Source organism: Bactrocera latifrons, unplaced genomic scaffold (genome assembly GCF_001853355.1).
Source record: "Bactrocera latifrons isolate USDA-ARS-PBARC rearing strain unplaced genomic scaffold, ASM185335v1 scaffold_627, whole genome shotgun sequence".
NCBI lineage: Eukaryota > Metazoa > Arthropoda > Insecta > Diptera > Tephritidae > Bactrocera > Bactrocera latifrons.
Genome location: NW_017537298.1, coordinates 64,689 through 79,640, shown reverse-complemented (window position 1 = coordinate 79,640; position 14,952 = coordinate 64,689). Strand labels below are relative to the sequence as shown.

The window sequence follows — 14,952 nt, the reverse complement described above, 5'->3', positions numbered from 1 at the left end:
AGTGGGCATAGGTCCGATTCAACCCGTAACATAAGAATATTAGAAGAATGCTCCGTACCGAATTTGATTGCAATCAGTCGAGCAGGTATTGAGTTATGTGATTTCCCTAATAGTGGCCGGTGCTACGCCCATCGTCCAATTTTCACACTGGCTAGTTTGAAGTGCTCTCATACCATCTTGGACAGTTCAAACTTGCTTCTATTCATAAATTTGATTTAGATAGTCTAGTGGAACGATGTTCAAAATATTCACCAAAAGTAATAGTTTCATAGTAAAATAGAACTCCACGCACCCATAAATCACTAAAAAAAAACTTATCACGTTTCCCTTGATTATGCTGAGCTATGTTAGAAGTAAAAAAGATTGATATATTGGTGCACAAGGATTACCGTAGCCGCACAACAGTACCGTGATACTTATGGACGGCTATCAAAAATAAATACTCCCTTCAAGAGGTCAAAGACCGGAACGGGGTTTTGCTGCCTATTTTTAGTTTTCCTCTTTTAAAAATCAAATGGCTTCTTGTAGATTTTTACTAAAAATTATTATTAAACAAAGGAACTATAACTCACACAAGGTCTGAARCGAGTTTGAAAAGACACGTCAATTTTCCATTATCTCTCTGGCATTATATGTCTGCATCTGCTGTATTTTTTGTCTTTGTATGTTTATTATAACATATAAKAATCATAAACTCTGCCAACTCTATTTGGTATTCGTTGCTCAKATATACAGCAGTGTCCAATATAAACGAACCATTAACAGAAATACGTTTTAAGTTTAGTTTTATAGTGGGGTTTATTTTAACTCAATGGATCACACTGGTCTAGCTGTTTGTCCTCATATTACCCATAAATTCTTAAAAGCAGATCACGAGATCCTCATAGSTCGACRAATCGTTTTGAGCTTATCACAAATTTGTTAARGCGGTCAWGCTCATTCTCTCGCAATGAAYTTTATATGATAGTATTTAAGTCTCAGAATATAATGTCATAACTTGGTATACATTAAATCGACTTTTAATATGATTCTTTTTGCTTGCTAGTATAATAAAATTAACTTTTTTTATAAAAGGGAATTATAAGACCCGAAGTGAATTTTCATTCGTTTTTCCTTAAGCAACCATTTTCGTTATAAGTTGCGAAACAGGAGAAACTAGACCCATAATTAGGGTACAATTTCCTGTGTTTACAGTTAAATATTTTCATGAAATAAACACAGATTTGGAAAAAAGTGGCTAGATGGCGCTGAAATGGATATCATATATAGTAAAAATATATTCGTTTCTTCAACGTTAGAAAACCGAAGACGGTTTTTACCGCACGAATTAATGAGTTATGCACTGAAACGTTGGAGACCCTATAAAATAAATACTTACATATATAAATGATCAGCACGACGCTGAGCTGTGGGCATCAACATTTGTCTGAATATACGTGAACTAGGCTCTAAATTTTTGAGATACATGTCTGAAATCTTGCGCTCGCCCTTGTCTTCCTAAAAAGCTGCTTATTTGCCGGAATCGTGGATATCGGACCACTTTAGTATATACCTGCCATACAAACTGAACAATAAAAAAATAGTTCTTATATGAAAAATTTGTTTATTTTTCGAGATATATTCACAAAATTTGACGAGGGTTATTACTTGACAAAATAAGTTAATCTCCGAAGAAACTGTTCAGATCAAACCACTATAGCACATAGCTGTCATACCAACTGAAYGATCAGAAACTAGTCCTTATATAGAAAATTTGTTTATTTGGCGAGTTATCACCACGAAATTTGGCATAGATTATTGGCCAAAGAAATTATTCAATACACGAAAAAATTATTCAGACCGGATAAGTACAACATAAAGCTTCCATAAAAGCTGATCAATCAAATTAAAGTTGTCATATGGACTCTTTTGTATTTGTTTGTTTAAAAATAATTGTAATAAATCAGATTTTTTATGAATTTCCCTTTTAATATAGTTGTACATACCTACAACGCACATGAACTATATAAGGTAATAGCCTTCTACTGAAATTTAATTAAGCTTTCAATTATCGGATAAAAAGGTTTGTCGGCGAAAAACTTATGAACAAAGACGTAAAATGACTCGTTTTCGAAGATTTTACGCCATTTCACTCGTGTACCACTTCTGAAAACCGGTGATCTTATTTCCTTGCACACCGCTGTGCGTGCTTCATAAAATTATACGTATTTATTCAATTATCACTGCACAAAAGAAAGTTATCAGGTACACTTTTGACCCGCATGAACTAGAAACTCGAAGTACTCATGCGTATTTACGTATACGAGTACGTAGTACGAGTGCCCTATCAAGAACCGATGCTCAAGTTAGCTTTTGGAGAGTATCAAGGAGATAAGGTATTGTAAGTATGTATGTATGTATGTAGTACATGATTTCAAGTCAATAAATCAAAAGATAATCAAAACAAGCTTAAGTTAAGAAGATCACTAAATACATACACATACATATGTATATGATGTAGTGAGAGTAAACCGATCAGACGAACTATCAAGCAACAAATAAAATATGAAATTGAGTCAAAGCATTTGGCCGCTCACCAACCGAGCTGAATGTATAAATATGAGATTGCAATAGTTCTATACATCAGTTGTGTTCTGAGTTTAGCGGAGAAAGTCAATCAAGCCAAAATCCAAAATGAAATTCTTCATTGTGATCCTTGCAGTCGTTGCACTGGTACTTCATATAAACATATATACATACATAGATAAATCTATAAAATATATAGACACCGTTGCTTACGTTATATAATATCGCTTTTAGGCATACGCCGATGAAGAATGGGTTCCGAAAAATGTGGCCCAAATCAAGGTTATCCGTCAGGAGTGCATCAAGGATTTCCCACTYAGCGAKGAATAYATWCAAAAAATGAAGAACTTCGAATATCCCGATGAAGAACCCGTACGCAAGTACTTGCTTTGTACCGCTAAGAAATTGGGTGTCTTCTGCGAACATGAGGGCTATCATGCCGATCGTGTTGCCAAGCAATTCAAAATGGATTTAGATGAAGCTGAGGTCATTGCCATCGCTGAAGGTTGCGCGGACAAGAATGTCGAGGGTAGCAGCGCTGATGTGTGGGCCTATCGTGGTCACAAATGTGTGATGGCCAGCAAGATTGGTGAACGTGTAAAGGCTTACATCCAAAAGAGCGTAGAGGAAGCCAAGAAACACTAAATAACTGGAATTGCACTTCGTTGAACAATAAAGTATATTTTATTAAGTATTATAATTGTGTGATTATGTTTTGTTTTATTTTATTGAAATTTGTGCACAAAAGTATGGTTTTCATTTATTAGGTTGAAGAGAAAGCAATAATCGAAGCGTATCAAAAGTATCCTCCTTCCTGGCATAGACACCGCGTTTATAGTCGAGTTTACRATAGCGCGCCAGTCGTTTCTTCTWTTCGCATTGTAGCACCAATTGGATATTCCCASCGAAGCTAGGSYTTTCTCCACCTGGTCTTTCCARCGCAGTGGAGGTCTTSCTYTTCCTCTGCATCCACCWGCGGTTACTGCRTCGAATACTSTCAGAACTGGAGTGTTTACATAAGCWCGGACGATATGGACTGCCGTATTCGTCGTTGMYAATGTGCAAAGGACTAAAAATCTTCCGCAGAAGCTTTCTCTAGAAAACTCGTAGCGCCGACTCATGTTGTCATGTTGTCATCGTCCGAATTTTGTTGGATTCGACTTATCCACTATTCATCATCCACTATTTGTCACGTTGTCATGTCCCTGTTTCGAAGCACTGCTATCGTACTTTTAACATTTCTTTTGACCTTTTGATCGACTTTAGCCTTTTTTGAGTGATTGACAAATTGTGTTGGATCTTACGTGAACAAATATTTACAATTAAATGTTCATGTATACGACTGTCATTAGCCCTATACTTAAAGAAATAATACAACATCAGAAAATTAAATGAAATACAAAAAGCAGCATGTGGAAGTCTTACTGGTGCAAACAAGTCTTGTCCKMTGACTTGACTGAGYAGTTGGCACGGGAGTATATTCCGATRATCTGGACATTTCTCTCTCTATTCGTCTACCRAACTCAGCTATCATCTTTCAAGCGGAAGTACTGGKCATAGAAAAGGCCTRCGAAGCTSTATTGAATAACTACAAGAGGATACATAAATCAGCAAAATACACGGATAGCCAGGCGGCCAAGGGCCTTGTCGTCGCCCTTGACAAATTCTAGCATAGTTTTTAACTGCAAAAAAGCTCACTAGAAGACAAGCTCCACCTAGACTTCAAATGTGTTCCCGGCCACAGAAGCATTTTTGCCAACGAAAAAGTAAATGAGTTGGCAAAGGCAGGAGCTTTTCTAAACAAATCCGAAGCACGCTATGATCAATCAAGCGAGAGCTGAACATACAATTTCAACAAGTTGCAAATAACAAATGGAAAAGCATAATGTAAGGAAACGATTTCCTACTTTCTCCGTGAATGCCCAGCCCAATCGTAGATCCGACACAGAACACTTTTAATCCATCGAGCACCAAACATTAAATAGATGTCTACAAAAAGCATACATTAGTAGCGGACATTAGTGGCTTGATCAAAATCAAAAAGTGGTTTGAAAGAGTAGGTGAAAGCAATGATAGCAATAGTAAAAAGGTCTACGAATAGTGTAASAAAATGGTACAGCAGTACTAAATGAGCCCGTAATACAACTGGGCTGCATTTCTACATACCTACCTACCTGCCATCCTCGAAAACACATATCGTCCAAGCCTTGACATTTGTATATATTTGGACTCGGGCGCAGTTAAGACAATATTTTAATGCAGAAAAAAAACGAACAAAATATTAAAATTGAAATTTATAAGTTAATGGACGAAAAYGTTCGCACTTACAGCCCTTTATAATTGATGGTACGTGTAAGTATTATAATTGTGTGATTATGTTTTATTTTATTTAAATTTGTGCACAAATGTATGATTTGCATTTATCAGACATACTTCTGATATTTTTATGTTGGATCATGTGACATGGTAAAATAACAAATATTAATGAAATCTTAACTTCATTTAAATATTGTAAACGATTTATTGCCAGTTTTTGGGTAATGAGAAGTCTTGAAAATTTTTAAAATTAAATTTGAGAATATAGCTCACATACTGAACATATATTTATTTATATATGACAATTTACGTATGCTCAAATAATTCGAGCACACCTCCGTCAGCCTGATATAGATGGTGTTTTCAAAAGAGCGCTACAAAAGTAGACTGATTGGGACACCAAACAACGCCATATTTTTCCGGCTCTTCTGACATTTCTCTTCAGTAAGGTTTGCCATTTCATTCTGGAAAGATATATGAAATTAATAAAGTTAAAAACCGAAATTCGGAGTTAGTGGTCTCAACTTTAAGAGCGTTATGTCCAATTTGTGGTCGTCATAATCGTGCACCCACAAAGATACGTTGTAAAAAATGTTCCCCACTGTGACAAAGAAGTRCCCGTAGTRTCGAGAATATTTAYGCCGCTAGAGCATTAATTGAGGRACACCCAAATTRSTCTCGCACACCTCAYTCTGAASYCTATATYTTTACAAGRCAAAATTGAACTAAGAACTGAAGCTGCTTGGTCACCAAAATCGTCATGTGTTCGTGAATTGGGCTGAAATGATCCGAATTTTCATCGAAAAATCATCTTCAGCGATGAGATTCATTTCTGTCTGAATGACTGTCAATAAACAAAATATGCGTGACTGATCAGGCAGCAATCTACACGTAAGCCAAGAGTCACCATTGCGTCCCGAAAAAATTACGGTTTTATGCGGTTTATGAGCCGGCGGCATCATTGGACCTTACTTCTTTCGTGATGATCAAGACGGGCACATTAATACGAATAGGAATCGCTACCGCTCAATGACAACCGAATATTTTTGGTCCGAATTGGATGATGTAGACTTGGATAATAACTGTTTCAAACAGGACAGCGCTACAAGCCACAATGTGAATGTTACAATCAGTTTTTTGAAAACCAAGTCTCACAAAATAGCCGTCAATTGGCCGACTCGGTCGTTCGATTTGACCCCGTTAGACTATTTCCGGTGAGGCTACGTCAAGTCTATGGTCTATACCAACARGCCWGCGATGATTGATGAACTTCGTACAAATATCGAACGTGAAATTRCGGCAGTATCCGGCGATTTATGCTTAAAAACCGTCGAAAATTGAGTTCAGCGTCYGGACTTCTAAAAATGTGCCCGTGATGTACCAAAAAAATCGTATTCCATAYATAATGGCATCGAAWGTACTTTGACAGGAATAAAAAACTTCWTTAACATCCTAAACCCATCCTTTTTTTGAATATACATATGTACGTATGAGTTATATATAGTATATGTATATATGTCTGGTTGACGTTTCGCTCCTTAAGGCATTTCTCCGTCTTTGSTTCTTGCAAGTTTCRAGAGTATAAAATRTTCGGTTGCATCCGAACCTACCCCTTCCTTAATTGCTTTATATTTAGTTTCGAGAAATACCATGTGATCAAATCTAAACCGGACTGGAAACTGCGGGCAAAAACCGAATCAATAAATTTTTGTTCCAGATTGGTACAACCTTTTATGTGAAATTGGATTTCCATACGTCAATTTGTGAGTTTGGCAGCTGATTGCGATGCGAATTGTTTGTCTGTCAATGRCAACCATGAGATGAAAGAGTTTGCTTGAAAATTTGGCGTTCTAATAGAATCATGGCTACTGTATCGTTGAAAATGCTGTATAATACATGGTGCGTTTCAAAAAAGAAAACAGGTATTTTTGAATCTRGCGCCCCCTGATTACGCYATCTATATGTCGATTAGTGCGTTAGAATCTGCTRTCTTTATCGATTGTCCAGTGAGAGTTTCATGACATTTCATTGCGTTTTAAGTGTCAGTATGTTTGSGTTATCGGTGCGRAAATGAGCTTCGAACAAAGAGCCAACATTAAATTTTGTTTTAAAATTGGTAAAACTTTTACCGAAACGTTTCAATTGATGAAACAAGTTTATGGCGATGATTGACTATCCCGTAGCAGAGTGCACGAGTAGTTTCAAGTGGTGTCTGTTCTACTATATCTACTATATTCTACTGCATCATATAGCTGGACGGAAATAATGAGTGACTTATACAGTTTTGGCTTTGTTCGTCGAGAGGCCTTTACTTTTCAATTGCCTACTCACTCCGAAGTAACACTTGTGGGCAAGAGGTATTCTTTGTTGGATTTCGAAGTTGAAATTGTCTTTGGTGCTGATACATGTTCCAAGACAGACATAATTATCTACGATTTCGAAGTTTTTACTGTCAACAGTATCGTGGGAGCCAAATCGCGACTGCGACGACTGTTTGTTTGATGACAGGAGATATTTGGTTTGGCCCTCGTTCACTACCAGACCCATTTGCTTCGCTTCCTTATCCACTCTAAAGAAAGCAGAACTAACGGCGCAAAGGTTGAGGTCAATGATATCAATATCATGGGCATGCGCCAGCAGCTGCACACTCTTGTTTGTGCTTGATTAAGCTCTGCTGCTCGAATTATTTTCTCCAAAAGTAGATTGAAGAACTCRCATGAAAGGGAGTCGCTTTGTCTGAAACCTCGTTTGGCATCGAACGGCTTCGAGAAGTCTTTTCCGACTCTGGCATAGSTTTTCTTTGCCCACCCTGGCGGTAAAGTCGACAAGCTCGATCCACCAGGGTGAATACCAGGGCTCGGCGACGAACTCTCTCTCACCACGAATCCCACACCGAGTTTGGGCTCCTTTGATTGATGAAATTTGGAACGCCATTAACCGAAAAGTGTCATAACTTAGCAACAAATTAAGATGTGTGGTATTTTAGTTAAGTTAATTTAATTACAAATTTGGTACTCAACGAATCAAAACATTTTTTTCCATACTTGGATTTCTAATGGAATCATATGGAATCATATGGAATCATGGCTACCACACCATTCAAAATGCTGCATAATAATTTTGGAGAGTCTACTTTATCACGAATACGAGAATTTGAGTAACACTAAGCATTCAATGAAGGTCGCGGAGTCATCGAAAACTTACCTGGTCGTACAACCATCTCTGTTAATGATGACAACATGAAAAATGTTAAAGAAATAGCGTTTGAAAATCAAGCTTTCGTCAATAACAGCGGACCTCAATTTCTTCTTTGGATCAACTCAAAACATTTTTATTAATGTTTTGGGTATGAAGCATATCAATGCTAGAATCTTACCAAACTTTTTTTGCAAAAGCGCCGTCGGGAAGAAGCCACAAAAGGAAGACTAGTAGAGCACTCTACATCTACAAACGCATCCCTACTGGTGACGGGTTTATGGAGATGACGCCGTAACTGTTCAAAAATCTAAGAGCGGAACAATGGCCGTTTGTAATAATTTTCATTATATTTTCAAAATTGTACAAACMACATGATTAGTAGACAGCAATTTTAGAAAATAATTAAATTGCCCATTTTTACAGGAACAGCTGGGTCATAAATATGTATGTATATATGTAGACATCTGTTTAAGGCATAATAAAAATATATCAGCTTCAAATATGATTAAAAGCAAGTACTATTAGTTCACATACATATTTTCTTGTGCCACATTATTTATTATATATTTATGTTATTGACRGTTTATTTGTTGTTGGTGGTTTATTATAAAAGCACCGCAGACGCTTTTGCCGTGGGGTCAACTTAACAAAAAATAAAAATAAAAATAAAAAAACAGATGTGTCTGTTCTACTATTTCGACAAATATATTTATACATTTAGCAATTATTGATGTCTCAAAAAGCTCATAAATTATGAATCTATTTAACAATCTGTTTGTTTGATAAGCTGTTTTGAACTGATGGATTGTCTTGCTTGGAACTATATAACCACATGAGCTAAGCCATCAGCAATGAATTTCTTCTAAGAACYATGGTATTAAATAATTACCATGAATAGAAGTGCTCTGATCAGACTTCGCCACCATGAGGCGAGAGTGTATTTTCACAGTATTGTGGTCAAAAGATTTTCGGTAGAATACTTTTTTCTTCATATAAGAATCTTTGAACTTTACATTTTGAATCGAAATTTGCGTTTATGCGTATAGCAATAAAAAGTATTATCTCAATCTTAAGCATATATTTTGGATTGTCAAATAAATAATATTCCCGTAGATTTATTTTCAATAAATTGAATTAATGCCTCCAGGTTGGGCAACTTCGTTATTATTTTAACATTTAAATTTCTCAATGAATTTCAAACATTTTTGAAAGAACTACTCTGAAAGCAAGTGGACCGAGGCACAGTGGCTATCTGATAAAATCTACATATCGAACATGGATTTAATAAGATTTTTCAATATCGGGCAAAAGAAATCGAGTTCCATACATAATGGTATCGGATATACTTTCGCAGTAATAAAGATTCATTGATATCTGAAACCGTTTTTGTTTAATTTAAAAAAAYTCTGTARAGCCCAGTTTGGTGAGAGTAGTAACTAACAAACGSGCCGTTGAGACCAATGATATCAATATCATCTGGAGCTCAAATAATTTTCTCCAGGGGTAGATTGAAGAAGCCRCACATGCAATTTATCTTCGGAGATTGCAAACATATTGTCATCAAATTGGAAATTGCTCGCCGTTCTAGAGAAAGCAATAAGCACACCACTTACGCGGATATAGACTAGTTGACAGCAGTGCGCCAGTGGTTTCCTCTTTTCGCAATGTGGCGCCAATTGGAGATTTTAAGAGGAGCCGGGTTCTTCTCCACCTAGTCTTTTCAACGGAGTGGTGGTCTTCCTCTTCCTCTACTTCTCCCGGCGGATACGATGCGTCGAATAATTTCAGAAATGGAGTAGTTTTTTTATTTCTCAACGTCAATTGACACAGCTGTATTAGTTTTGCGGGGATACCAAATTCAGACCTCGTGACATAAAGAGTTTTAAAATTATGTATACAGTCTTACTATTTTTTGYTCTAACTAGTATTATGTCAAACAATGAAATTTGGTAAGGGATCTCTCTTGGCGTGGCAATGTTTTCATGGCAGTACGTTGATTTTCTTCCGCGACGTTTRTACTTCGGAGCTTGTATGCACCGACTGGATAGATTGCGTTCCTTGCTAACGGAGGAGATAGTCAGGACAAACATTTCGCGCAACGTATTTCTGTGAGTGGTGCAAGCCGAAAATGCAGCGTTCGTTAGAGCAGAGGTACGCGATTAAATTCTGTGTGAAACTCGRACAGAGACGTTTGATATAACCAAGCAGGTTTACCCAAATTTTGCTTTAGCAAGAAGTTGTGTGTTTCGGTGGCACCAGGCGTTTTGCTGGGAAACCTRCGACTTCGACAAACACCGACTATGTGAATCACGTGCGCAAAGTTTTGAACTCAGACGAGTGACTTCCCAGATCTTAAATTTATCAAAATCTGTGGTTCGTGACATGCAATTAAAGATGCGAAAGGTGTGTACAAAGATGGTCTCAAAAGTACTCACTGACGACCAGAAATTGCGACTACAGGAGGTGAGCCAAGAAAATTGAAACATGTGTGAAAGTGACCCCCAATTTTTGTAATCACAGGTGACGAGTCATGAATCTTTTAGTATGATGCCCAGACAAAGAGACAATCTTCCGAGGTTTGAGACGACAGAGCGGACCCAAGCAGCATGCACCTCGGCTCTCAAGGCTATTTTGGAGAATGCATACTTGATGCCTTCAATGCTTGGAAATCGCACTGGCAGTGCTGCATTGACGCAGAAGGAGCATATTTTGAAAGTTTTTAAAGAATTGTAACGATTGCTTCATTAAATTTTTTTTAAACCTGTGAAATTTTAATGAAATTAAGTGAATACGCTTTCGTAAACATTAAGCGGTTTAGCGCCGAATATGAATGAAATTGATATAGACCGTAGTCTAGACCCTTTATCCCTGAAATAATGATTTCCGTTTCACTGGTTGCGTTTTTCTTCCACCTTGTTCTCCTTTTATATCCAATATATTAAAAATAGGCTAGGTTGAGTAAATATAACACATAGATTGTGATACCCGGAAATTGTTAAAAAACGCAAAATATTTAATTATTCATCAATATTAAGTTGTTCGCCTTCAAAGTAATCCCCACCAGATGTAATATATTTCGATTTTTTCAATTCTCGTAACACTTTTCATAAGATCGCTGCTTGGAATGGCCTTCAGCTCCTTCAGCGAACTTTTTTCATCTTTTTCATTGAGTGAAAAGAAGTTATGTACACGGAACAGCAATTTCTGTTTGAGAACAACAGAGCCAAATCTGGTGAATAGGGTGGTTGATCGATGGCTTTAAATTCGGTCACAATCGTGGTAAAATAGAACTCCTTATTCACCGTCTGTCCCTCGAGAACAAATTAGTGATGCGTCAAACCACGAATATTGAAAAAAAAAAACAAAAAACAAAGAGCATCACTTCGATATCTGAGCAGCTTTGGTGTGATTTTTTTGGTTTCGGCTCATTTTGTTCACTCCATTCCGTTGATTCTTGAAACCCATGTCTCATCGGTAGATAGAATGTTTTCCATGAATGTGGGATCGGAACTTACACAATCAAGCTTGTCCAAAGAGACCTGTTTACGGTACTCTTTAAAAGAAACGGCTCAGCTTTATCGAGACAAGTCGAGCGAGTGATGGTGGGACGACATAGAGTTTGAAGAATAAATTATGATTTTTTAAATTATGAAAAMAGTCTACTTTTACTCATAATGATGAGTTAATAAGAAGATAAATTTAATTGTAATCCAATCACGATTTTGTAAAATATTGCAACTTGAATTCTTTAGCAACATTTTTTAATTACTTTAATTTGAAAGAATGTACAGAAAATATTCAGTTACACCTGAAGTTGTAATATTTCTGGTGATTCGTTAGAAAGAGTGCTTCAAAACCTTTCTTGTAGCTGGGAACTTATTTTTCTTACTTCACGGCATAATGTGGCACATCGAAAACAACTGACTGAATAATACGCTTCAGTGATCACACTTGAACATRTGTTAATTTGCAAAAACATAAAAATATTTTTCCGTAATGAGACTAAAATAGCTATAATACTTGTATAAGTTAATAATATACCGAAATTGATTGCAATCATTTCATGTTTTCATCGAATATTCAATATTGAATACTTTCGCAACATTTTTATGCTCTTGCAACATGTTGCCACGGAGTATAATAGTTTTGTTAACCTAACGGTCGTTTGTATCACTTAAAACTGAGCGAGATAGATATAATTTTATCTAGATATAGTCCGGTTGACTGTTTGCTTGTGTGTCCCTGCAGGTAGTATAAGCGTATTTAGCTAACGCGAAGTAAAATATACTTGTAGTAATAAAACTAACTGAGTCTGTGACCTATAATATAACTTAATAACATACCAAATTGGATTGTAATCCAATCACAATTTTTTCAAATGATGAATTTTTTATTCTTTCTCAACACTTTTCAATGTAACGTGCTTCACAACACCGAAGGCATTTTCCTGCCTTTGATCCCTGCAAATTATGAGAGTATAAAATGTACAGTAACACCCGAATGTACCACTTCCTTACTTGTAGCACCCACGAATTAAGTTGCGGAAGCATAGTAGTTTTGTTCATATAACGGTTACGCGTCATTAGTRAGCGTAAGTCGATCAAACGGTAAACAAAGTATAAAAAAAAATKAAATGTGCATTTGCTCATCAACTGAACTGAATGTATAAATTCGAAATTCTAATAATTCAATTAAGCAGTTGTGCTCTAAGTTCAACGCGAATAGTTATTCGTATACAAAAAGAGAAATCCAAAATGAAATTCTTCCTACTGATCCTTGCAGTTATTTCACGGGTACGGTTGATTAACAAAGAACCAAAAACAAAAAAACGCGTATGCGTGAATGTTCTACAGATCATTCGGACAACTTTGTCTGACAGACTATTGGTAAAAACCGGCAATTTTAAAAGCGCCTTTTTTGAAAGATCATAAAAGGTTTTTGGATATCCGAATAAAATKTACTATGCAGTTGAATTTTGATATTATCTTGATCATTATAACAATCTTAATCGTTCAGTTTGGACAACTACATCACATATGTCGCATACAATCGATCATTCAGATATTTTTATAATAACTGTATGTCCGTAGAACATTTTCCGCATACGCGATTTTATAGATAAAAATCGACCCGCTCTAACGTACATCCCATACATACATATGTTCATACRCACATACAAACTGAAATGCACCGTTACTTTTCTTTATTTAATCTCTCTTTTAGACTTACGCTGAAGAAGAATGGAGGCCGAAAAATGCTGCAGAGGTTAATGTTATTCGTCAAGAATGCCTCAAAGATTTCCCACTCAGCGAGGAAGAACTCCAAAAAGTTAAGAACTTTGAATATTCCGATGAAGAGCCTGCACGTAAGGTCTTGCTTTGTACCGTAAAGAAATTGGGTGTCTTCTGCGAGCGTGACGGCTATAATGTCGATCGCGTTACAAAGCAATTTAAAATGGATTTGGATGAGGCTGAGGCACTTTCCATTGTTGAGGGTTGCATGGATAAAAACTTAGAAGGCAGCAGTGCCGATGTATGGGCCTATCGTGGTCATGAGTGTGTGGTGGCCAGCAAGATCGGTGAACGTGTGAAGGCTTACTTCCTTAAGAACGGTGAGAAACCAAAAAAATAAATAACTACATGACGAAGGTTACTAATTTCGTTGTAAATAAAGACAATTAGTTTTAGTGTGAACATTAAAAAATTCAATATTGTGGTATATTATTGGTAGTGTAGACAAATTTGGCTATATTTGTATAACAAAAAATTTTTCTTCATTSCCTTATTCGTTGTGTTTATGTTTTGCCTTCAACTTCCCGACCGCCTTGCAGTATCTCCGAAATAAATTTAGCTTTGTGGGGTGTATTAATTGATAAAATTCAGTTTGAGTGATCAAAAGTGCGAATATACTCTGGATTGTTGACAATTATATGGACCAGTTAATGTCCAGCCGGATGCTCTATTTTTCACTACTACTGTGAAATTGCCTGGGTTAAKCAATCCGCTTCTGATGATATGTTGGTAGAATCTACTTCAAGCTCCAACATTAATTCTTGCTGTTAAATTGACGGTCAAGCAAAACTAAATCACCAAAGTTCCACCCATTGGGTAGTACTTGTGTGATGATCGAGCAGCATTCCGGATTATAAATGCGTAAAACCTTATTCCACAGGTGATCACACTACAAATAGATATTCTCGGTGAGTGTGAGAGTACATCACAATGAGTATTGGTTGCYCGGCCGTGGGTGGTAGTTTCTCGGWTCGTGTGGTGGTAATCATTACTCGTGTGTCGAGATATTGCTTAGTTTTCTGATGCTGTGTGATAGTACGGGCTCTGCCATGAGATCGTATGTTGGATGAGGTTCTATTGCCTCGAGTTCTGAAATTTAATTAAATTTCGCATTTACTTTGTGTKGTTTAGGTAAGGATTGTTTGTTGCTTAAGAATCGGCTTAACGCTACGTATTTCGATTGTCCGTCCATATCAATATTCGGGATAAAGGGTTCTTTGGTTGACTAAGTACCTACAATGGGTTCATCTAAATTCCTATTAGTAGCTTTTTTTGGATATTTTCTTCTCTAATTTGATGAGCGATTGAAAGTATGGATTCCTTTGAGTTTTCTTCACTTTCCAAAAGCGTGTTAATCGATTTTCAGACTTATTATTTTGATCAGTTATATATATACATATATATAACCAATTTCAAAAGTACCACTGTTAGCGAACACACCCAAACTGACGAAGAGCTATCTCTCACTGGCGTTGCCCTTGGACGAATCATTCTTGAAGAAATGAATCTTAATTTGAAATTCAGCACATCTCTCAGAACAGATGCGTGTGCGTCAGATATGGGCCAACGAAATAAGAAAAGA

At 36.6% G+C, this 14,952-nt stretch overlaps 2 protein-coding genes across 3 annotated transcripts in view; both read left to right on the top strand.

The window, feature by feature from the left end:
• Positions 1 to 2,601: 2,601 nt before the first annotated feature.
• LOC108975204 (general odorant-binding protein 99a-like) overlaps positions 2,602 to 14,952 on the top strand; it is a 15,708-nt gene continuing 3,357 nt past the window's right edge. The window contains exons 1-2 of one of the 2 annotated variants that reach the window (XM_018943547.1): positions 2,602 to 2,712; positions 2,800 to 2,871. In XM_018943547.1, the coding sequence (XP_018799092.1) occupies positions 2,674 to 2,712; positions 2,800 to 2,871 (111 nt within the window). In that variant the 5' untranslated portion in view covers positions 2,602 to 2,673. Of the gene's footprint in view, positions 2,713 to 2,799; positions 3,274 to 14,952 lie in introns of those variants that run through there. The other variant, XM_018943546.1, reaches the window with a different exon arrangement.
• On the top strand, positions 12,791 to 13,787 carry LOC108975205 (general odorant-binding protein 99a-like). Its single transcript, XM_018943549.1, has 2 exons — positions 12,791 to 12,872; positions 13,303 to 13,787. Exons 1-2 carry the CDS (start codon positions 12,834 to 12,836, stop codon positions 13,708 to 13,710), a joined length of 447 nt encoding a protein of 148 aa, XP_018799094.1. The 5' UTR covers positions 12,791 to 12,833; the 3' UTR covers positions 13,711 to 13,787.